The sequence below is a fragment of the Geotrypetes seraphini genome, chromosome 3, assembly GCF_902459505.1.
Source record: "Geotrypetes seraphini chromosome 3, aGeoSer1.1, whole genome shotgun sequence".
Taxonomy (NCBI): Eukaryota; Metazoa; Chordata; class Amphibia; order Gymnophiona; family Dermophiidae; genus Geotrypetes; species Geotrypetes seraphini.
In genome coordinates this window covers 25,456,734-25,479,862 of record NC_047086.1, presented here as the reverse complement: position 1 = coordinate 25,479,862, position 23,129 = coordinate 25,456,734, and the positions used below count along the sequence as shown (strand labels likewise).

The 23,129-nt window shown below is 41.7% G+C and overlaps 1 protein-coding gene across 4 annotated transcripts in view; it reads left to right on the top strand.

The window, feature by feature from the left end:
* Positions 1 to 23,129, top strand: part of RARS2 (arginyl-tRNA synthetase 2, mitochondrial) — a 175,346-nt gene that overhangs the window by 93,109 nt on the left and 59,108 nt on the right. For all 4 annotated transcript variants that reach the window (XM_033939892.1, XM_033939889.1, XM_033939890.1 and 1 more), the window contains one exon: positions 1,584 to 1,693. In XM_033939892.1, the coding sequence (XP_033795783.1) occupies positions 1,584 to 1,693 (110 nt within the window). The remainder of the gene's footprint in view (positions 1 to 1,583; positions 1,694 to 23,129) is intronic.

Below are 23,129 nucleotides of genomic sequence, written 5' to 3'. Positions count from 1 at the left end.
GGAGGGAAGGGGGAGGAGGGATTATTATTTATATAAAGACATTGCTGATAAGATTTTCAAGTGATTTGTTAATTGTTGATATGTGTATTGTTGAAAGATGAAAATATGAATAAAGAATTATAAAAAAAATAAAAAAAGGATAGAGATGAAAAGAGATGGCCTCAAATCCTAGAGCCCTAAAGCTCCCATCCTTCATTGAAAATCTGAAGAAAAAATTAAGCCTTCAGAGCCTTCTCGTATTTTGGTAAGGAAGGTTCAAGATGAATCCATTGTGACAGGAAATTCCACAATAGGGACACCAGGTAGCAAAAGGCAGAGTGGTGGCCTAGTGGTTAGAGCTATATCCTCAGCACCCTGAGGTGGTGGATTCAAATCCCGTACTGCTCCTTGTGACCCTGGGCAAGTCACTCAATCCTCCATTGCCCCTGGTGTGTTAGATAGATTGTGACCCCGCCGGGAGAGAGGGAAAATGCTTGAGTACCTTATTGTAAACCGCTTAGAAAACCTTCAACATAATAAGAAGAAGGTTAAATGAATTAAGAAGAATAGTGTTGAAAGGGAGGGTGGGTGAGGGGTTTATATATATATATATACAATTGTTATTATCTTGATGGATTTATCAAGTGTTGTTTTTGAGCCTATGTATTACTTTTTATTGTACACTTGTTGAATGATTAAAAAGGAATAAAGAATTAAAAAAAAAAAAAAAGAAAGCCTTCAACATATTTATAAAATGGTTAAGGGGCTGGAGGAGTTGCCGTACAGTGAGAGAATAGAGAAACTGGGCCTCTTCTCCCTTGAAAAGAGGAGACTGAGAGGGGACATGATCGAAACGTTCAAGATACTGAAGGGAATAGACGTTGTTCACCCTCTCAAGTTTCAAGTTTATTAGGATTTGATATACCGCTTATCAAGGTTATCTAAGCGGTTTTTACAATCAGGTACTCAAGCATTTTCCCTATCTGTCCTGGTGGGCTCACAATCTATCTAACGTACCTGGGGCTATAGAGGACTGATTGACTTGCCCAGAGTCACAAGGAGCAGCGCGGGGTTTGAACCCACAACCCCAGGGTGCTGAGGCTGTAGATCCAACCACTGCGCCACACACTCTCCAAGGTAGAGAGAACGAAAGGGCACTGTCTAAAGTTAAAAGGGGATAGATTCCGTACAACTGTAAGGAAGTTCTTCTCCCAGAGAGTGGTAGAGAACTGGAATGCTCTTCCGGAAGCTGTTAGAGGGGAAAACACCCTCCAGGGATTCAAGACAAAGTTAGACAAATTCTTGCTGAACCAGAACGTAAGCAGGTAAAGCTAGACTTAGTTAGGGCACTGGTCTTTGACCTAAGGGCCGCAGCATGAGTGGACTGCTGGGCACAATGGACCACTAGTCTGACCCAGCAGCGGCAATTCTTATGGTAATCCTGGATGAAGAAATTAAATGTTAAAGAGTAAAATCTTAAATTGTACGTCCTAAGCCAGTGCTTATTCATCAGTAAGGGAGTTGCAGGCTCAAATCTTCTTGCATGAGAGATGAACTTCATGATGCAGGTTGTAATGGCAATAATGATCATTTTTATTTTTCAGGATTTCAAGGGTCCCCTTTTGTCTGATTACCGGTTTGACTGGGATCGGGCTCTTCAGAGCCGAGGAGACACGGGAGTGTTCCTGCAGTACACACATGCCAGACTTCACAGGTAAGAGCAGACTTTGAAATCTGAAGTAGGACACTGCATGATTGATAATTGTAACTAATTCCATTATTCTCAAGTCAACCAGCAGGACAGAATAGCTCTCCCAGAGCTCAAAACAATTGTGAAGTTAAGAGCATGTGAGGCCCTTTCTGCATCAGTGTTTTGAAGAATTGTTTTCTCCTATAGTCTTCTGACATCATTGTTTGCAGGTACATCAGCCAAGGAGTGCTCTAAGAACTGAATCTGATGAAATGAGTCAGTATGATACTACTGTATAAATTTCGTGTACAGCCCCTGTACTTTGGAATGACTTGTCAGGAAGCTTGTAACTGTGTTCATCAAGGTTGAATTTGAGGAAATATTTTAAAACATGCTTATTTGCACAAGCATTTCTATGATTTTATTGATGAGGGTATCACAGTAGGCGTTTGGTATCAGCTGCATTGTGGATGTTTGATAGCAGTGTGTTTGTCTGGTTTTAGTTTGATGTGATGGTTCCGTTTATGTATGTTATGCTATAATCTGCACAAGTTTATGTGGACTAAGATTTTAAAATAAATAAATAAAAATCTTAAATTTGGTTCTATACATGACTGCCAACCAGGTACTCCTGCATATTGATTAAAATTTTTAATTGCACGATTAATTGTGATTAAAAACTTTTAAGCACAAGATTAATCACGGTGTCCCCCTTCACATTTCCTCTTGTACAATGCAAAATGTAGGCAGCAGGGCATCAAGAGGAGAGGAGAGAATAATATTGTAGGAAGAGATTGGAGAGGCATGGGGAGACAGTGACAGTGCATGGGTCCCTAGTGATCCTGCAAGTTTTGGCTTCCTGTCAAGGCTAGAGTGCTTTTTAAGTTTGGATGTCTGTGCTACAAAGTTTTATATAACATAACATAAATTTTTATTTATATACCGCAAAAGCCTTTTGGTTCTATTCAGTTTACATTGGCATCAACAAGTTAACAATAGTTTCACATTAATATGCTCCAAGATTCAAATTGGCGGATTTAAAAATCGTCTGGAAGCATTGGATTATTGCAGATATACAGACTTTAAATGATGTTATTTCAAATGGTAAACTACTTGAATTTTCACAGTTGCAACATAAATTTGGTCTTAATAAATCACAAAGTTTTAAATGGTTGCAACTGAAGCAGGCTATTCAGGAGGGGTTCCCTGAATGGAAAAGTCTCAATAATCAGTATAGTCTGGAGTTCTTATGCTTTCAGGTGGATTTCTTGGAGCACCAAGCCGCTCAGTGGTATAAAATGATATCTGGATTCATGAATAAAAAAACCAAAGAATGGTCTTAGAGACATTTGGAGCATTGAGATTAAGCATCAGATTTCTGCATTTCAATGGCCACGAATTTGGTCTTGGAGAATGAGATGTACAATGTCTGCATCTATGAGACAAACTTGGTTTGTTTGTTTTTTGTTACATACAGCATTATGGACCCCTGTTCGATTACAAAAGTTGGATAGCTCTAAATCTAATAGATGCTGGCATTGTAATCTGGAAGCAGGGACCTTAGATCATTTATTATTTTACTGTCCCTATATCAAGGCTTTTTGGAAATCAATTTGGTCCCAAATAAATTGTTTATTAGAAAACAATGTAGCTGTATCATATGATACTATTCTGTTCGGTATGTCTATGAGAACAAAGAGTCAAATATCATCAAGTAATAACAAACTTTTATTGATAATGACAGGAGTTGCCATGCAACATATCACTAGTAACTGGAAAAATTATAACAATCTTAATTATACATTCTGGTGGAATTCGTTGTGCCATATTTATAAAATGGAAAGAGCTGGTGGAGATGGTGCGGTATACAAACCTAAGATTTAGTTTAGTTTAGTAATTGTTTGCAGAATGGGAATTATAACAATTTAAAAAAGATCTGGGGTCCATTGGCAAATTATTGTAATGATTAGCCATCATTTTTCACCGATAGTATATTTATACATAGGGGTGGGGGATGATATAAATTTATTTTTAAAGGTTAATTATTAAATAAGTTTGTAATATTTATATGATATTTTTGATTGAAATATTTAAGGGAAGGGTGGGTGGGGAGGGATTAATTTATATATTTAGGATGATATTAGTAAGAAATTCAAGTGATGTGTTTATTTTTTATGATATATTATTGTGTAATTGTTGTAAGATGATAAAATGAATAAAGAATTGGAAAAAATAAATAAATAAATAAATTCAAAAACTTGGATCATTTTTTTTTTAATTTTTTATAAATTCTTTATTCATTTTTTATGTTACAACAAGTGTAGCAATTAAACTCATATGAACTTAAAGATACACACTTGATTAACTCTCATATAAGCATAAAGTTTAACATTTCATTACAAATTAGTATTCTATAATATTTTAAATATTATGTAAGAAATCTAAAATTTAAATCATTCTAATTGAATATAATAATCCCCCACCCCTCCCTATTCAATAATACATAAAAACTTAAAAAAAAAAAAATACGCTCCTTTGGAGGATTACAAGAATTTTGAGAACAGATGGGTTTTTAGTAGCTTTCTAAAATGCATATATGAGGTTGATATTCTAACCTTTTGGCCCAGTTCTGGATCCCTGGAAGCAGCTTTGTATGATAAGAGGCGGTTAATGAATCTTTTCTGAGTCCAGCCTTTTACTAAGTTGCGCTAACCCCGCGCTACGTGGTTAGAACTAACGCCAGCTCAATGCTGGCATTAGCATCTAGCGCGCGCGCTATTCTACGCGTTAATGCCCTAAAGCAGCTTAGTAAAAGGAGCCCTTCGTTTTCAAAGCTAATCAAGCCTTTGCGTACAACATGGCCAGGCCCCCGAATATTTAGTAGAACATTTTAACTTTTCCAATTTTAGATGTTCTCCGCGCATATCTACACTATTCAATTTTCCTTCAGTTAAGAGTTGTTTATATAAAAGATATCATTATCGATTATTATCATTTCAAGCGACAATTTGGGACACTGATCTTCGCCAGTTTTCTACTTCAACATCTTATATGAACTTCAGGAAATTGCTGAAAACCTATTTATATGCAAAGTTTATGAAAGATTGATTTTTGTATTTCTCTGTAGATGATCAGACATTTTTCTTTTGTTAAACCGCATAGATTTGCAAGGTATTGCGGTACAGAAATACCATGTTAGGTTAATGTTTGGAGAGGGAGAGTGAAGTTTTGAAGGTTATGATATGATGGTCAGAGAGGGGAAGAATTGAGGTGGAGAAGTTGCATTTGACCAGTCGGAGAAGAGGACAGGATTAAGCCAGTGGTCGTTCTGGTGTGTGGGGTACTGGAGTACAGCTGAAGATTGAATGAGTACATTAGAGCAAGAAACTCTGAGGTGAAGGAGCTAGAGATGTCCTCAGCATGAACATTAAAATCACCAAATTTATATAAAAAAATCTGATGCAACGCTTATAAAATTTCTAAGTGATTTCCATAATAATAAAATCAGGGGTAAACAAACAACTTGAAATAACTGGCATCAACATTACTTACTTGAGGCTCAGGAAGGGAGGGATGGAACTACAAAATTATTATAGCTAAAACAGTAGGGCATGGGGTTAACAACAGCTGATTGGAGACTGAGATGCAAATTTCAATCTAGTGACTTATGCAGCAAAAGGGTTTGATGACAAGCGGCCATTCTGGACAATTTGCGCTACTTGTTCAGTAAGGGCCTCAACGCCCTAATCATGCAATTTGACATGAGTTCCGCCTTTGACTTGGTGGACCATGGAAAACTGTTACAATGCCTAGACGCAATCGGAATCAGAGGAGAAGTACTGAACTGGTTTCGAGGTTTCCTTATATCACGCACATACCAAGTCCGTTTTAATCACGATCTCTCAGATACATGGAGCAATCCATCTGGCGTGCCACAAGGATCACCGCTATCCCCTTTGCTCTTCAATGTTTACATGTCCTCACTGGGTGCACAACTATCCCAGCTGGGGATAAAACTATTTAGCTACGCTGACGACTTCATGATAATCATCCCATTCACCAACTCTGTCTCGGAAGTCACCCCCAAAGCAACAGAAGTATTAAATCGGATGGAGCAATGGATGACCAAATTCAGACTAAAACTAAACTCAGAGAAAACAAAATTTTTCATAGCAGCGCCATACCCACTCGACACTAAAGCACCAATGTGCATCAGCAACCTCAGCTATCCAATTCAACCCACTATGAAGATATTGGGTGTAACACTGGACCAAAACCTGACCATGAAAGACCAGGTGGACTCCTTGATCAGAAAAATCTTTCATACCCTCTGGAAACTTTGGTCCATCAGAGCTTACTTCGATGCCTCATCATTTCGAATTCTAGTACAATCCCTTATTCTGAGTCAACTCGATTATTGTAACATCGCCTACTTGGCACTCCCCCAGAAATACATACGGCGATTGCAACTGGTTCAAAATACAGCGGTTAGACTACTTTGTGGATTGAAGAAGTTTGATCATGTGACACCTTCCTATCGACTTTTACACTGGCTACCGATGGAGGCACGTGTGAAATTCAAGTTTGGTTGTTTTTGCTTCAAGGTACTCTTTGGCTTAGCCCCTAAATACATAACAGACCTTTTCTCTTTCTCAACCAACAGACACAAGCGAAACTCACACCTGAACTTCGTTTCTCCACCGGTTAGAGGTTGTAAATTTAAAAGTCATCATCAACATCTTCTCGCACATCAAGCAGCATTATGGGGTAAAGACCTTGAACAATTGCTTGTGCCTACTACCTATGCAGAATTCAGGAAACGCCTGAAAACACATCTATTCCTGAAATACTTAGGAAACCAACCTATTCAATCTTAGTCATTAACAACCGAGCGCAAGAACCACCTGTCGCTAAATCTGTACTTTGTTTGTTCATTCAATCTGTAACTTTGTTTACTCACTCAATCTGTAAAATTTCTAATCATTGTAAATCGCATAGAACTTCACGGTCCTGCGGTATATAAACTGTTATTATTATTATTATTATTAAGTGGATCAATTCTCGAAGGCATCTCTGAAAAGAAAACTCTTCAGGGAGCCCTTGAACCTTTCTAAAGTAGATTTTTCTATAATATAGACTGGTAAAAGATTCCATTTTTGTGGGGCAGTGACCATGAAAATGTCTGCGCGCCTTGTATTAATAATTTTTAAGGATAGCAGTGATAGAAGATGCTGGTCTGTCGATCTTAATATCCTAGGATGGATAAGGGAAGGGGGCAAAAATTCAAGAAAGACGGAGCGCCAGGAATCAAGGCCAGTGAGAAAGGAACATAAGAATTGCCACTGCTGGGTCAGACCAGTGGTCCATCGCGCCCAGCAGTCCACTCACGCGGCGGCCCCCAGGTCAAAGACCTGTGCCCTAACCGAGACCAGCCTTATCTGCGTACGTTCTGGTTCAGCAGGAACTTGGTCAGGGGGGTCGATTAAATGACTGCTATTCGAAGAGAAAGGGGAGCAAATAGACAGAAGGACTTCGAAGGAGGAGAGGCAGTGAGACTGAACATAAGAATTGCCGCTGCTGGGTCAGACCAGTGGTCCATTGTGCCCAGCATTCCGCTCCGGCGGCAGCCCTTAGGCCAAAGACCAGTGCCCTAATTGAGTCTAGCCTTGCCTGCGTACGTTCTGGTTCAGCAGGAACTTGTCTAACTTTGTCTTGAATCCCTGGAGGGTGTTTTCCCCTATAACAGCCTCCGAAAGAGCGTTCCAGGAGGAGGGAGAAGAGGTTGAAATCTACAGGAGGATGAGAGTAATAGCCTAATCCATCCTCTGCAACCAACTGGGCGATGCATTTAGGAGAAGTGGTAACCTCCATGACATAGGGCAGAATCAGGTTACATTTTGAAAGATATGCACCATGGCAGGGGGTGGATTAATGCATTAATCATGTTATTAACATGTTGAATACACTAATACTCCAAGTCCAAAGTTATGCAGCTAACTTTAGGCTTGAGCATTTAAAGCTCAAAGGCTGATGAAAATGCTCACATCGAACTGCTGTTAGTTAGATACCTAGCTAATAGTATTCTATATCCATGCATGTGAGTGCCAGCTACCCCTCTGACCCACCCATGTCCCTTTACTGTTGTGCACTATTGATTTTGCATGTACAATTTGTAGAATCCCAATTAAGAGTAGTTATGCATATAAATGTTAATTAGTGCCAGTAGTTGGTTATTAATTGTTAAATGCATAACTGGCACTATTCTATAACTTGGGCATAACTTTACGCACTAAAGGTAAATTGTACACTCAAGTTTATACAATTAGGGAGAAAGTTTTCTTCTTTAGGTTAATGACGAAGTGCCCTTGGGATGAGCCCCAAAGTGACGTACTGGGTCAGGAACTGGTTGAGTGGAAGGCAACAGAGGATAGTGGTCAACGGAGATCGCTCTGAGGAAAGATGTTAACCAGTGATGTGCCTCAATCTGATACACTCTTCTGGAGACTGTTATAGAGAAAAGCACCCTACAGGGATTAAAAAAAAGGTTAGATAAGTTACTGCTGGACCAGAACATAAGTAAGGCTAGACTCTAGTAGGGCACTGGTCTTTGACCTAAGGGCCGCCGCAAGAGCGGACTGCTGGGCAAGATGGACCACTGGTCTGACCCAGCAGCGGCAAATCTTATGTTCTTATGTTTTGTTTGCTGAAGGGCTGTCTGTAAAGATTTGCCTCTTTGTGGATGATACCAAAATCTGCAGTAGAGTAGACACCCCTGATGGTGTGGAAAACATGAGGAAGGACCTAGCGAAGCTTGAGGAATGATATGATATTTGATAGCTAAGACCTTGCATTTGGGCTGCAGAAACCTGAGGGAACGATACAGTTTAGGGGGTGAAGAGCATTTGTGCACCAAAGAGCAGTGAGACTTGTGTATGATAGTATTTGATGTCTTAAGGTGGCCAAACAAGTTGAAAAGGCAAAAGCAAAAGCTAGAATGATCTTGGGTGCACAGAAAGAGGTATGACCAGTAGGAAAAAGGAGATATTTCATGAAATATAAAAAAAACCAAGAAGAGGAGAGCAGAAAGGACTACAGGGTGAAACTGAAAGAAGCCAAGAGAGAGATACGTTTGGCGAAGGCACGGGCGGAAGAACAAATGGCTAAAAATGTAAAAAAGGGAGATAAAAATTTTTTCAGATATATTAGTGAAAGGAGGAAGATAAAAAATGGAATTGCTAGGCTAAAAGATGCTGGGAACAAATATGTGGAGAGTGATGAGGAGAAAGCAAATGTGCTAAACAAATACTTCTGTTCTGTGTTCACAGAAGAAAATCCTGGAGAAGGACCGAAATTGTCTGGCAAAGTTACACGAGAAAATGGAGTAGATTCTGCGCCGTTCACGGAGGAGGATGTTTATGAGCAACTTGAAAAACTGAAGGTGGACAAAGCGATGGGACCAGACGGGATCCATCCCAGGATACTAAAGGAGCTCAGAGAGGTTCTGGCGAGTCCTATTAAAGACTTGTTCAACAAATCTCTGGAGACGGAAGTGATTCCTGGGGATTGGAGGAGAGCGGATGTGGTCCCTATTCATAAAAGTGGTCACAGGGATGAAGCAGGAAACCACTTCAGTTGTTGGAAAAATAATGGAAGTGTTGCTGAAAGAAAGGATAGTGTACTTCCTTGAATCTAATGGGTTGCAGGATCCGAGGCAACATGGCTTTACAAAAGGTAAATCATGCCAAACGAACCTGATTGAATTTTTTGATTGGGTGACCAGAGAGCTGGATCGAGGACATATGCTAAATGTAATTTACTTGGATTTCAGCAAAGCCTTTGATACAGTTCCTCATAGGAGGCTGTTGAAAAAACTTGAAGGGCTGAACTTAGGACCCAAAGTGGTGAACTGGGTCAGAAACTGGCTGTCGGACAGACGCCAGAGGGTGGTGGTTAATGGAAGTCGCTCGAAGAAAGGAAAGGTGAGTAGTGGAGTCCCTCAGGGTTCGGTGCTGGGGCCAATCCTGTTCAATATGTTTGTGAGTGACATTGCTGAAGGGTTAGAAGGAAAAGTGTGCCTTTTTGCAGATGATACCAAGATTTGTAACAGAGTAGACACCGAAGAGGGAGTGGAAAATATGAAAAAGGATCTGCAAAAGTTAGAGGAATGGTCTAATGCCTGGCAACTAAAATTCAATGCAAAGAAATGCAGAGTAATGCATTTGGGGATTAATAATAGGAAGGAACCGTATATGCTGGGAGGAGAGAAGTTGATATGCACGGTCGGGGAGAGGGACCTTGGGGTTATAGTGTCCGAAGATCTAAAGGCGAAAAAACAGTGTGACAAGGCAGTTGCTGCTGCCAGAAGGATGCTGGGCTGTATAAAGAGAGGAGTAGCCAGTAGAAGGAAGAAGGTGTTGATGCCCCTGTACAGGTCATTGGTAAGGCCCCACTTGGAGTATTGTGTTCAGTTTTGGAGACCATATTTGGCGAAGGACATAAGAAGACTTGAGGCGGTCCAGAGGAGGGCGACAAAAATGATAGGAGGCTTGCGCCAGAAGACGTATGAGGAGAGACTGGAAGCCCTGAATATGTATACCCTAGAGGAAAGGAGAGACAGGGGAGATATGATTCAGACGTTCAAATACTTGAAGGGTATTAACATAGAACAAAATCTTTTCCAGAGAAAGGAAAATGGTAAAACCAGAGGACATAATTTGAGGTTGAGGGGTGGTAGATTCAGGGGCAATGTTAGGAAATTCTACGTAACGGAGAGGGTAGTGGATGCCTGGAATGTCCTGCTTCTTCAGTCGTCACAGAGACTGTCTGGCCGAGGGCTTGGATGCTCTGGTTCAACCATAGCCAACGGAGGGACTGTTATATGTGTTCCCTCCATGGCCATTAGTGGGCAGAGTTCTCCGCATCATTTGCCATCCAGGTCTCGTGGTTCTGGTGGCTCCAGATTGGCGTCGACGTCCGTGGTACGAGGATCTGGTGGCAGATCCTCTATCTCTGCTTCTCTTCGACGGTCTTCTGATCAGGGTCCCATTTCCATATTCGATCCAGGTCCCTTCTGTCTTACAGCTTGGCTCTTGAAAGGGGTATTCTGATAAAGTGATCTCAACTCTCTTGGAGTCCTGGAGATTTTCCACCTCTTGGGCTTATGTGAGGGTTTGGCATCTATTTGAGGAGTGGTGTGCTGCACGTGGAGTGGTCTATTTTCACGCTTCCCTGCCTAACATCTTAGAGTTTTTACAAGATGGCCTAGATAGGGGACTGGCTTGGTCTTTTCTCCATGTTCAGCTTGCGGCCTTGATAGCCTTTTGGGGGTTGTTGAAAGGTCAGCGTTTGACTGCCATTCCTGATGTGATTTGCTTCTTGCGGGCAGCCAAATTGCTCAAGTCTCCCGTACGACCCTATGTTCCATCTTGGAATCTAAATCTGGTTTTGTCAGTTCTAGTGCACCCTCCTTTTGAACCGTTAGGCGACTGCTCTTTGAAGGACCTTACGCTTAAAGCGGTCTTCTTGGTGGCCATTACTTCAGCTAGATGGGTTTCTGAGCTGCAGGCTTTCTCTTGTAGGGCTCTCTTCTTGGAGTTTTCTAGGGAGCAGGTTGTCTTGAGGCCTGTTCCTTCCTTTCTGCCTAAGGTAGTTTCTCCTTTTCATGTCAATCAGGCAGTGATCCTCTCGGTACTGGGTAGTAGGGAGGGATCTTCTGAGCAGAAGCAGTTGCGCAAGTTGGATGTCGGTCGGGTTCTTCGCTCTTATATGCAGAGGACCCAGGATATCTGGAAATCAGATCATCTCTTTGTCCTTCTAGTGGGTCCTCATCAGGGGGATGGTGCTTCTAAGGCTACTATTGCGATGGATCAAGGAAACTATTGCTTCCGCTTATCTTCTGAAGAAGAACCTTGTTCCAGAACTTCTCAAAGCTCATTCCACTAGGGGTCAGGCTGCTTCTTGGGCTGAGTCTTCGCTTATGCCTCCAGTGGACATTTGTATGGCTGCAGTTTGGTCTTCCTTGCATTCATTTGTCAGACACTACCGGGTAGACGTTCAGGCGCGTCGGGACTCGGTGTTCGGTGAGCGTGTTCTGGTGTCAGCCCTTCATGGGTCCCACTCATGTTGGAGACTGCTTTGGTATGTCCTACTTGTAAGATTAACCTCTACCGATCTGGAGAGTGCTAAAGAAGGAGAAATTAGGTTCTTACCTGCTAATTTACTTTCTTTTAGTTTCTCCAGACAAGTAGAGGTTCCCACACTGTCTATTGTCGTGTTATTGTGGCTGTTGTGCTGGCATTTTTTTTTTTGCTGCGAGTTCTAGTATTTTTCTAGGGCCAGGGCGAATTGAAGAACAGCGGCTGTGGCTCAGCTGGCGAGCTGTGGGGACATTTTCTTTCTGGCATCTCTCCTCTGCATTTTCCAACAGCATTTGGGTATGTTAGTTATTACTCCTGTTCGGAATATTATTTCTGTTTTCAGTTCTTAGTTCTGCTTGGCTATTCGGCAGACTGATAGGAATAGGGGAAGATATCTCTTATGTACTATTCCACAGTTTTGTTTCAGTCTCCACTTGCTGGTCATGATGAGATATATATCCACTTGTAAGATTAACCTCTACTGGTCTGGAGAAGCTAAAAGAAAGTAAATTAGCAGGTAAGAACCTAATTTCTCGTTCCACAGTGTCAACCTCATCAGTGATGTTACAATGGCTTGTTTATCCTTACTTGGACACATAGGAGGATAAGAACACCCATACTGGCTAAGATCAACAGTCCATCTACCCAGTAGCCCTTCCTCACGGTGGCCAATCCAGATCCCTAGTACCTGGCCAAAACCCAAGAAGTAGCAACATTCCATGCTACCGATCCAGGGCAAGCAGTGGCTTCCCCCATGTCTTTCTCAATAACAAGACTATAGACTTTTCCTCCAGGAAATTGTCCAAACCTTTCTTAAAACTAGCTACGCTATCCACTCTTGCTACCTTGAGGCTCACTGAGCAATAATGGGTTACAATCCTAAACCACATAAGAATCCACCAGTCCTCTGTTGGAAGCTGATCAATACTCACCAACTTGTCTTTCTGGTCTTGAAACTCATGTCATCTGATCCACCTGCTTGTCAACAATAGAAAAGTTATCTATGAAGTGGAGCCACCCTGAATTTGGCAGTTTCCCAGTTGTGCACTTGTTAATATCCTGCTTGTCTTTGACAAAAGCAAAGTAAATATATATTCTTTGAAGGCAGCAGCTTTGATCTGGCTCACAGTTCCTCCCAAGGCACTAAGAGAAGGATCTAAACACTAGCAAAAAGCAAACAAAACCAAATGGAGTTGGGGAGGAAAAAAAGGCTCTGATTTTGTTGCAATCATGTTTCAGCAATAGCCTGCTTCAAAGACCTATGGTAATTAAAATTTAAAAGTTTTATTACACAATTTACAGTAAATATCTTTTTTTAAAGTTCACAGTTCTGTTCCTGCATTTCAATAATAAATATAGATTTTATAACAAAAATTTCAAAGCAATACAAGTAGCTAAAAACTTCTAATTAAAAATTAGAAACTATAGTAAATAGTACAACTTAATATAAAAATGCAAGAAAACTGTATGTATATCGGACAATAAATTTAGGGCCCCTTTCCTCGATTTCTATGGAGAGGAGGAAGTGACGTCACCAAAGTGGCAGGACGCTCTGGAGTGAAGCTCCGATGGGGCTGATCTGATTTTTTTGTTATAAATCCTCCCTTTGCACCACTTAACCTCATGGTTTTCCCTTCAATACGTGGTGGAAGGCAGAATGACCACATGGCGCAAATTATAGGCGTGGCTCACTGTAGCGGTGAAGGAAGCAATCAGAGACAAGAGGACTTTGTTTAAGGAATGGAAAAGGTCAAAAATGGATGAAAACTGGAAAAAGCACAAACAACATCAAAGCAGGTGCCATAAGGCAGTAAGAGGGGGTCAAAAGAGACTATGAGGAAAAAATAGCCATGGATGACCATGGAATAAAGGGAGTGCTAAAGGAGGACAAAACCATCACCGACAAACTGAACACATTTTTTGCGTCTTGTCTTTACCAAAGAGGATCAACATACCGGAAGCCGACAGGCTATACGCAGGAAACGAAGACGGAAAGCTGACAGAGTTGATGGTCAGTCTAGAAGAGGTATGCAGTCATATTGATAGGCTTAAAAATGATAAATCCCTGGGACCTGGGATGACATCCATCCAAGGGTAATCAAGGAACTGAAAGGGGCTATATCTGAACTGCTTCAACTAATAGCCAATCTGTTGATCAAATCGAGAAGGATTCTGGAAGACTGGAAAGTGGCGAATGTTACACCGATCTTCAAGAAAGGTTCGAGGGGAGATCTGGGAAACTACAGATCAGTGAGTCTGACCTCAATACTGGGAAAGATGGTAGAAGCACTGATAAAGGACCGCCAGGACTGATTGATGACCTTGACGGACCCAACATGATAAGGACCAGCCAGCACGGCTTCAGCAAAGGAAGATCTTGCTTGACGAAATTGCTGCACTTCTTCGAGGGAGTAAACAGGCAGATAGATAAGGGTGACCCGGTCGACATTGTATATCTGGATTTTCAGAAGATATTTAACAAGGCCCTGCATGAACAACTACTTTGAAAAATTGCGAGCCATGGAATCAAGGGTCATATACTCACGTGGATTAAAAACTGGCTGGCGGATAGGAAACAGAGAGTGGGGGTAAATGGACAATACTTGGACTGGAAAAGCGTCACGAGTGGAGTGCTGCAGGGTTCGGTGCTTGGACCCGTGCTCATCAACATATTTATAAACGATCTGGAAATTGGTACAATGAGTGAGGTGATTAAATTTGCAGATGATACAAAATTATTCAGAGTAATGAAAGACTTAGGAGGATTGCGAAGACCTGCAACGTGACATAAACACGTTCGAGAAATGGGCCGCGACATGGCAAATGAGGTTCAATATGGATAAGTGTAAGGTGATGCATATTGGTAAGAAAAATCTTATACATGAATACAAGATGTCTGGTGCGGTTCTTGGAGAGACCCCCCAGGAAAGAGACTTGGGAGTACTGGTTGACAAGTTGATGAAGCTGTCCACGCAATGCGTGGCAGCAGCGAAAAGGGCGAACAGAATGCTAGGAATGGTTAAGAAGGGAATCAGAATGTATACCAAATAAATTGAATAAAGGTTTTAGTAGCTGGACAACGTTCACACCTCATATATCAAAAACTCTCAGGCTACACACTTACAATAACGCAACATATGAAAAATAATATAGACAAAGAACAACGGAGAAAAATGAACCTCAATTGTGAGGGGCCAGGACTACACAAGTACCTGGACCCATTCACATCATCACGGGTTCATAAAAAAACTCCGTGTACATTTAAATAATTCTCATTCATACGTTTTATCAAAAACTCTTTTCTCTATTTTTCAAACTTTTTTATGTGTGTGAACCTAGTCAGTAGTATTACTTATCAATTTTTCAGTGTAAACCAGAACCAAGCTAACTAAAAAATTATTAATGAGGGCAACAGCTCAACTTCACAGGTGTAAATAATTGTAGAAGCCTGAAAATACTGCCATCAATGAGAGCAAAAAACGTTCACTCATCTGGAAAAAAAGATGGTTCTGACGATTCTTCAAGTCGTGTCCCAACAGAAAAGTCCTTCTGTTTCTCCTACAAGGCTACTTCAGGGGAGTATTCCATTATCCAGAATTTTCACCTCTACCAATATAGTCCAGCTTTATATGGACTATATTGGTAGAGGTGAAAATTCTGGATAATGGAATACTCCCCTGAAGTAGCCTTGTAGGAGAAACAGAAGGACTTTTCTGTTGGGACACGACTTGAAGAATCGTCAGAACCATCTTTTTTTCCAGATGAGTGAACGTTTTTTGCTCTCATTGATGGCAGTATTTTCAGGCTTCTACAATTATTTACACCTGTGAAGTTGAGCTGTTGCCCTCATTAATAATTTTTTAGTTAGCTTGGTTCTGGTTTACACTGAAAAATTGATAAGTAATACTACTGACTAGGTTCACACACATAAAAAAGTTTGAAAAATAGAGAAAAGAGTTTTTGATAAAACGTATGAATGAGAATTATTTAAATGTACACGGAGTTTTTTTATGAACCCGTGATGATGTGAATGGGTCCAGGTACTTGTGTAGTCCTGGCCCCTCACAATTGAGGTTCATTTTTCTCCGTTGTTCTTTGTCTATATTATTTTTCATATGTTGCGTTATTGTAAGTGTGTAGCCTGAGAGTTTTTGATATATGAGGTGTGAACGTTGTCCAGCTACTAAAACCTTTATTCAATTTATTTGGTATACATTCTGATTTATTTAATTGAATTCCCTGTTATATTTAGTTGTAAGAAGGGAATCACAAACAGATCGAATACTGCGTCCATCACTGGTTGCTGTACATGAAGGACATAGTACTACTCGAAAGGGTCCAGAGAAGAGCGACTAAAATGATTAAGGGGCTCCAGGAGTTGCCGTACAGCAAGAGATTAGAGAAACTGGGCCTCTTCTTTGAAAAGAGGAGACTGAGAGGGGACAAGATCAAAATATTCAAGATAATGAAGAGAATAGACTTAGTAGATAAAGACAGGTTGTTCACCCTCTCCAAGGTTGAGAACGAGAGGGCACTCTCTAAAGCTAAATGAGGATAGATTCCTTACAAACGTAAGAAAGTTCTTCTTCACCCAGAGAGTGGTAGAAAACTGGAACACTTTTCCGGAGGCTGTTATAGGGGAAAACACCCTCCAGGGATTCAAGACAAAGTTAGACAAGTTCCTGCTGAACTGGAACGTACGCAGGTAAGGCTAGTCTCAGTTAGTCTTTGACCTAAGGGCCGCCACATAAGCGGACTGCTGGGCACGATGGACCACTGGTCTGACCCAGCAGCAGCAATTCTTATGTTCTTATGTATAAATTTATAGGCAACAAGTCTGGAGCGGCTCCGGAGGGGCAGCTGGCCCTTCACACAGCAGAAAAATGGTGGCGGCTGGAGGTGTAGAGCCTGCACAACACAGCAACAGCCCTGAGAGTGGAATAGGGGCAGTGAATGCAGCGGTGATAGCTCCAGAGAGTATGCTGGAGTTGTTGAAAGCGATCAAAACTTGAGTTGCAGTCTTTCAGATGGAGATAACTCAGGCAGTGCAGGAGTTGAAGCACGAGCTGGTGGACTTGAGCACGAGACATGAAGAAATGGCGGAACACCGAGATGCGGTGGCAGAGGATATGATCGACGGCCAGCAACAGCTGGTTGGACTGGGTAAGGCAGATGCGGCCCTCTGGGACAAGCTCAAGGATTTAAAGAACAGGACCTGGCGCTGTAATTTACCACTTCAGGGGATACTAGAGGAAGAGGCATATCGTGATGTGCCTTAAGTGACCCAGGAGATTTGCATGGACCTCTTGAAATTAGCACGTGGTGGACAGCTGGGACTGGAGCGATCTTGAGCGTTGGGGTGGCCTCCTAATAACAAACCTACAGATATAGTGCTGTGTTTGTAAAGTTTTGGAGTAAAAGAGGAGATATTTCATTCAGCTCAGAAGCAGGACACTTAAACATGAAAGGGATTATGAGTGGATGTTTATCAGGATCTGGCTACTGCGACCCTGCGCAAAAGAAGGGAGATGCAAAGGGTCACTAAATACTTGCAATAAGAGGGACACCATTATCGGTGGATACACCCGTTTGCTTTAGCCATGACGGTTGGAGGAATTACTAAATGAGCATCCACCCCAAAGGAGACCTGTGTACTATTGAGGTCTTTGAAAGCGGATAATCTTCTGGACGACGCAGGTCAGGAGGTGGCTGCAGCATCAGCTGGGAAGGCGGTGAATCCTTGGAAGCGGCAGAGGAGAGAGCCCCAGGATCGGCGTCCCAGCCCGGGGAGGGAGCAGTCGCTTCCGCCTTGAACTTAATTCGTTAATGATGTTTGGGACTACAAAACAAAAATTTGATATGCAAGCCTGTTGATGTCAATGGTATGCTTTATTGCCTTGTGTGGTTGTTTGTGTGCATGGAGGGAGTGAGCATAGCGTATGAGAGGGTTGTTGTGGAGTGTATGTTTGTGTGGGTAATATAACTGGGTAATTGGAGCTGTGGGAGTGGGGATGTGGGTGGGGAGGGGGGAGTAGTGTTTTGCCCCGATGGTGGGCCTTTCTCAATTCCTATGAATTTCGGAGCATTTACCTCACTGGCCTGCACTAAATACCTCTAGCGCAGCTTGATAAGAGAGGGGTTAATTCTCTCTGATAACTCTGATAGTCTGTTGATTCAGTGGTTGTATAGCAAATGGGTCCTTTTACAAAGCTGTGCTGCCAAGCGGTGCATACTAAGACCCGGATTCTCTGAATGGCGCCGGCAGGCACCCAAGCTCAGCGAAAAACGCTGTTTAAACTGGGTTTTTTTACTGATTTTCAAGGCGCCTAAAAAAGCTGCGCTGGAATCACACCTCCGTAAACGCTTTATGGCACCTAACTCAACTGTGGGCATGGCTAATGCTGGAAGTGGCGTTATTTGCCATAAAGCCTTCAGAGGCACAGTTCACATCAAAGGTAGGCGCTGGAAATGTAGGCCTGGGAAACCCTGGAGGCACAATTCTCTAACCGGCGCTGTCGCGTGATTGACACACGATCGGTATCCGCCAACTGCACCAGTTAGAGAATCCAGGCCTCAGTGCCAAGCTACCCCATTCTGTTCTTATGGGCGGCTGGCATTTAGCATGCGCTGCTCGGCAGTAAAAGCCTGCAGGTGTGCATTATAGCTTTTGTATATTTAAAGCAAAAATGACCAATGCACACTGAAAAGAAATTAACATCAAAACACTATTAAATACAATCTGCTTAAAGACTTTATCCACTGGAACATTCTGCGTGCCCTGGGGGAGGGGGCCCTCGATAAATAATGGGAGCGATGTGTAGAGAATGTTATGTTAGAGTGATTTATAGGTCTAATTACATAAAGTGGGGGGTATTGACTCGCCCCTCTGTCTGAAATGTGGAAATTTGCTCATTCTTTTTGGGATTGTTGGACAGTGCAGGTTTTTTGGAAGTCCATAGTCCATTATATCCAGGGCTTATTTCGGAGTCCCATCTCGGGTGCTGTAGAGCAGTGTTCTTCAATCTTTTGACACCTATGGACCGGCAGAAATAAAATAATTATTTTGTGGACTGGCACCGGTCCGTGGACCAGCAGTTGAAGAACACTGGGCTAAGTTGTGCCCATCTCCATCCAATCTCTGCCCCAGACCCCGCCTTCATAATAGTACTAATTGTAACACCATTTTTTCCATTCATTTTTCCTATATATATATATATATATATATATATATATATATATATATACACACAACCACAAAATTAAAATACACAAAGCACACTGTATGCTTTTCAACATTAATTCCTACCAGAAAACAGATAACCCCATAACAGATAACCCATGCAAATGCAGGACCAAAAACTAAAAGTACTAATATTTACAAACACACCCTAAGATGCAAGACTCTGCAAGCAGTACAACCCCAGAGGAAAAGAAACAAATGCATTTCTTCCTGAACAGACATCAGATGTAAATCAATCACTAAATTAAAAAAATAAAAGCATTCCCCTTACCATTGTTCTCTCTCTCCCTCCATGCTATGCCTTGCCTTCTGGCCTGCCCCCCCTCCCCCCCCCCCCCCCCCCGTTGTTATCTTCGGGCCAGTCCACGGTGCGATCAACGTGGCATCTTTGGGCCAGCTCCCTAGTGCTGCAGTGCACAAAGCTGTGGGCAGCGGCTCCTCGCGCATGTCCTGCGCCTCACCTGGAAGCCTTCCCTCTGACGTTGCGACGTCTTCCGGTTCAGGTGTAGGGCACGTGTAGGAGCCATTTCCCACAGCTTTGTGCACTGCAGCACTCAGGGAGCCAGCATTGATCACACCGTGGACTGGCGACTGAAGAACACTGTCTTGGGCCTGATGGACGTGCCGGCCCTGTGGACCGGCACCGGTCCACAGACCAGTGGTTGAAGAACACCTGTAGAGCACTTGGTTTTAGATCTGCCTGGGGCTTTCCATGGCCTCCCTAAGGAAGGTCCCCAATGGTGTTGTAAAGTATGTCTTCTCGCTCGCAAATGCATTTTGCAATCCTGGACTGTTTCTGAGCCTCCCTCTTTTTGGACGTGGAGATCTTTGATGCATAATTTGGCCACATAGAAGGCGATTGATCACCCTCGACGACGGTGTAGTTTCCTGCTTGTCTGGGGGGCCTATTTGGCTTCCTTATCTCCTAGAGGTCATAGTCTTCTTTTGAATCCTCTTGCCTAGCTCAGCTAGTGTTCCATGCATTTGCTCCCAGGGTCAGTTACTGCCTGCGTGTGTTTTTGTTTTGTTTTTTTAAGGGGAGGGGATCCTTTCTGAAGTGGCCCAAGGGCCACAAGAGTACGGGCCTTCTTTGAGACCTGGTTTCATTTTGTATATTTCTCTGGAGGGGGTCCGGGAGGGGGAGGGGGGTGTTTGCATTGGGGGATTTTGGTGGGGGGCTGGGTTTCCTATTTTTGTTGTTTCTGAAACTGTGTATTGTTGGATGCTGCTTTCCTTGATCCTGCTGTATTCCTTGTTATTTGTTATTTTTGTGTTCGCAATAAAAAAGATTTGAACATAAATACAATTTGCTTTTTTCACTAAAAAAGAAAATAAAGGAGAAACATTATAATAAGCTACGTAAATGTTCACTATTAAAAATGTGGAATTTATGCTAACAGTAGCTCTTTCCCAGTTATCTTCATAGAAGATATGAAATATATTTTACAACCATACTGCTTAAAAATACTGTCAACTATAAATATTCTTAAATTGTATTCATAATAAATACCATAACTAAAATAAGCATTAAAATATTACACTTTGATCCAATTTGTAAAACAAGACAAGCAATTATATTCTTTCATCATCCTCTAATAACTGTAAGACTACATATTATCCAGTTGTACAGTCAAAATAACAATTTAAATAAAGAAAAATCAACACAACACAAAAAAACCTCTAAAATCTGAATAACACAAAAAAACCTCTAAAATCTGAATCCTGATTTAATCCTGCAGATGTTCTGAGCGGAGCAGTTATTAAGGTGCAGTTTACAAAGCAAAAGGGTTTTTGCTGCAGCTTAATTCAGTATAGAAGTTGCTTGTTGCTAACATGCCGTGGCTCAGTACCACAGGTTAATGGTGTCTGTGGTACATGAATAATGCTGCTTGTGATCAACCTTGCGAGCATAAGAACAGAAGAATTGCCATTCTGGAACAGATCCTGTTTCCAGCCGTGGTCAACTCAGATCACAAGTACCTGGCAAGATCCCAAGTAATAAAATGGATTTTATGCTGCTTATTTTAGGAATCAAAAACAACACGCACAATCTTATACTCATCAGCCTTGTTTAACAATTGAACTAAGCATATTCAATTTTATAACAATATTTGCTTTCACATTTGTGAGTTATCCCAGGCTTCTACCAATGACACCTTGTCCCTGGCATTATTGATAGAAAAAAAAAATCACCTTTACTCTCTTGTGGCCTGAGTAAATTTTTAAATACAAGTTGTTTCTACAAAGTATCCAGGTTCGCTCCAAATCTTGACTCAGCCAATAACATTGTTCAATAGATTTTTCCTTCCTCTCTGGGCTTTGCTTGTACTGATACAGATAAGCCACTTCTCAAAAATCCCTTCCTGGACACCACCTGCCCATCCAGCTATCACCCTGTCTCCCTCTATGCTGCCTTTGATACAGCTTACTCCTTGATACGCTGTCGTTGCTTGGATTCTGCAAATCTGTCCTTTCCTGCTTTTCAAGTTTCAAGTTTATTCGGATTTTTGATTAAACGCTTATCCAAAGGTACAAAGTGTTGTACATAACAAAAATTTTTAAAAGGAAAAGTAATATTTTAACAAATTAGACATACAAAATTAAATTGTGAGACTTACGAGAAACAATGGGAAGAAAGGGGAGAACTGCAATTTTTTAAGAAAAAGTACACAAAGCTAAATAATAATAATAACTTTATTCTTGTATACCGCATTACCATGGAAGTTCTATGCGGTTAACAGATGAAGAGACTGTACATTTACAGTGAAGTTACAATTTCGTTAATGTTACATTTACATTTTAGACAATGCATTTTCAGTCATGTTACATTTACATTTTAGATGATAAATTTACGGAGAAGTTAATTTTTTGCAGGTAGGTTATATATTCGGAATAGTTATGTTTGCTATAAGTTAGGAGGGATTAGGAGGGAAAGAATTGCTGGGGAAGATAAGTGTCAATAATGAAGACTGTTAAAGTTAAAATGGATTGTATTTTCAGTTAAAGGCATCTTTAAAAAGAAAGCACTTTAAACTGCTTTTAAATTTCTGCAGATTTCATTCAGTTCAGTTTCCTCCCATCACACCTTTAGTGTATGTGTTGGTGGGTCCTCTTCCGCTGCTATCCCACTAGCGGTTGGCGTGCCCTAGGGTCATGTCTTAGGACCTCTTTTCTCTCTCTGCACCTCTTCCCTCGGTGACCTGATCTCCTTCCATGGCTTCCAGTATTATCTGTATGCTGATAAAGTCCCAAGAAAAAGTCTCAGCTTGTCTGGTAGACATTGCTGCCTGGATGTCCCGACACCACCTAAAACTAAATATGTCCAGTACTGAGCTGCTCTTATTCCTCCTAAAACCCTCCATTCTCCATCTTTGTAAATAATACTAGTATCATTCCAGTCTCCTCTACTCGCAACCTTGGAGTCGTCTTCGACTCTGACTTCTCATTTTCTGTGCACATCTAATAGACTGCTAAAGCCTGTTGTTTCTATCTCTACAACATTGCCAAAATTCACCCCGTCCTCTCTGAGCACACTACCTGGACCCTTGTCCACACTCTCCTAACCTCATGCTTAGACTACTGAAATTTACTTCTAACAGGTCTCCCTCTGAACTGCCTCTCCCCTTTGCAATTGGTGCAAAATCCAACTTCACTACGCAAACTTTATCCCCCTCCCCTCTACAAATCACACCACTGGCTCCCTATCCACTTCCGCATACAGTTCAAACTCCTATTATTAACCTACAAGTGTGTTCATACCACAACCCCTTGGTATCTCTCCTCTCTTATCTCTCAAAATAGGCCTCCCTGAGAACTCTGTTCCTCAAATAAACTGCTTTTATCTTTACCGTATGTCATGTATGCCTGGAATAAACTACCTGAGTTCATCCGTGATGCCCCTTCCCTTGTTTAAAAGCAGGTTGAACACTCACCTTTTTTCTTTAGTCTTCAGTCCATAACCCTACTCCCCTCTGCTCACCATCCTAGCCAGCAAATTTTAACCATCCCTCCTAACTGTATCCCCACCCATGGCATCCTGTTAATCTGTCTTGTCTGTTTAGATTGTAAGCTCTTTTGAGTAGGG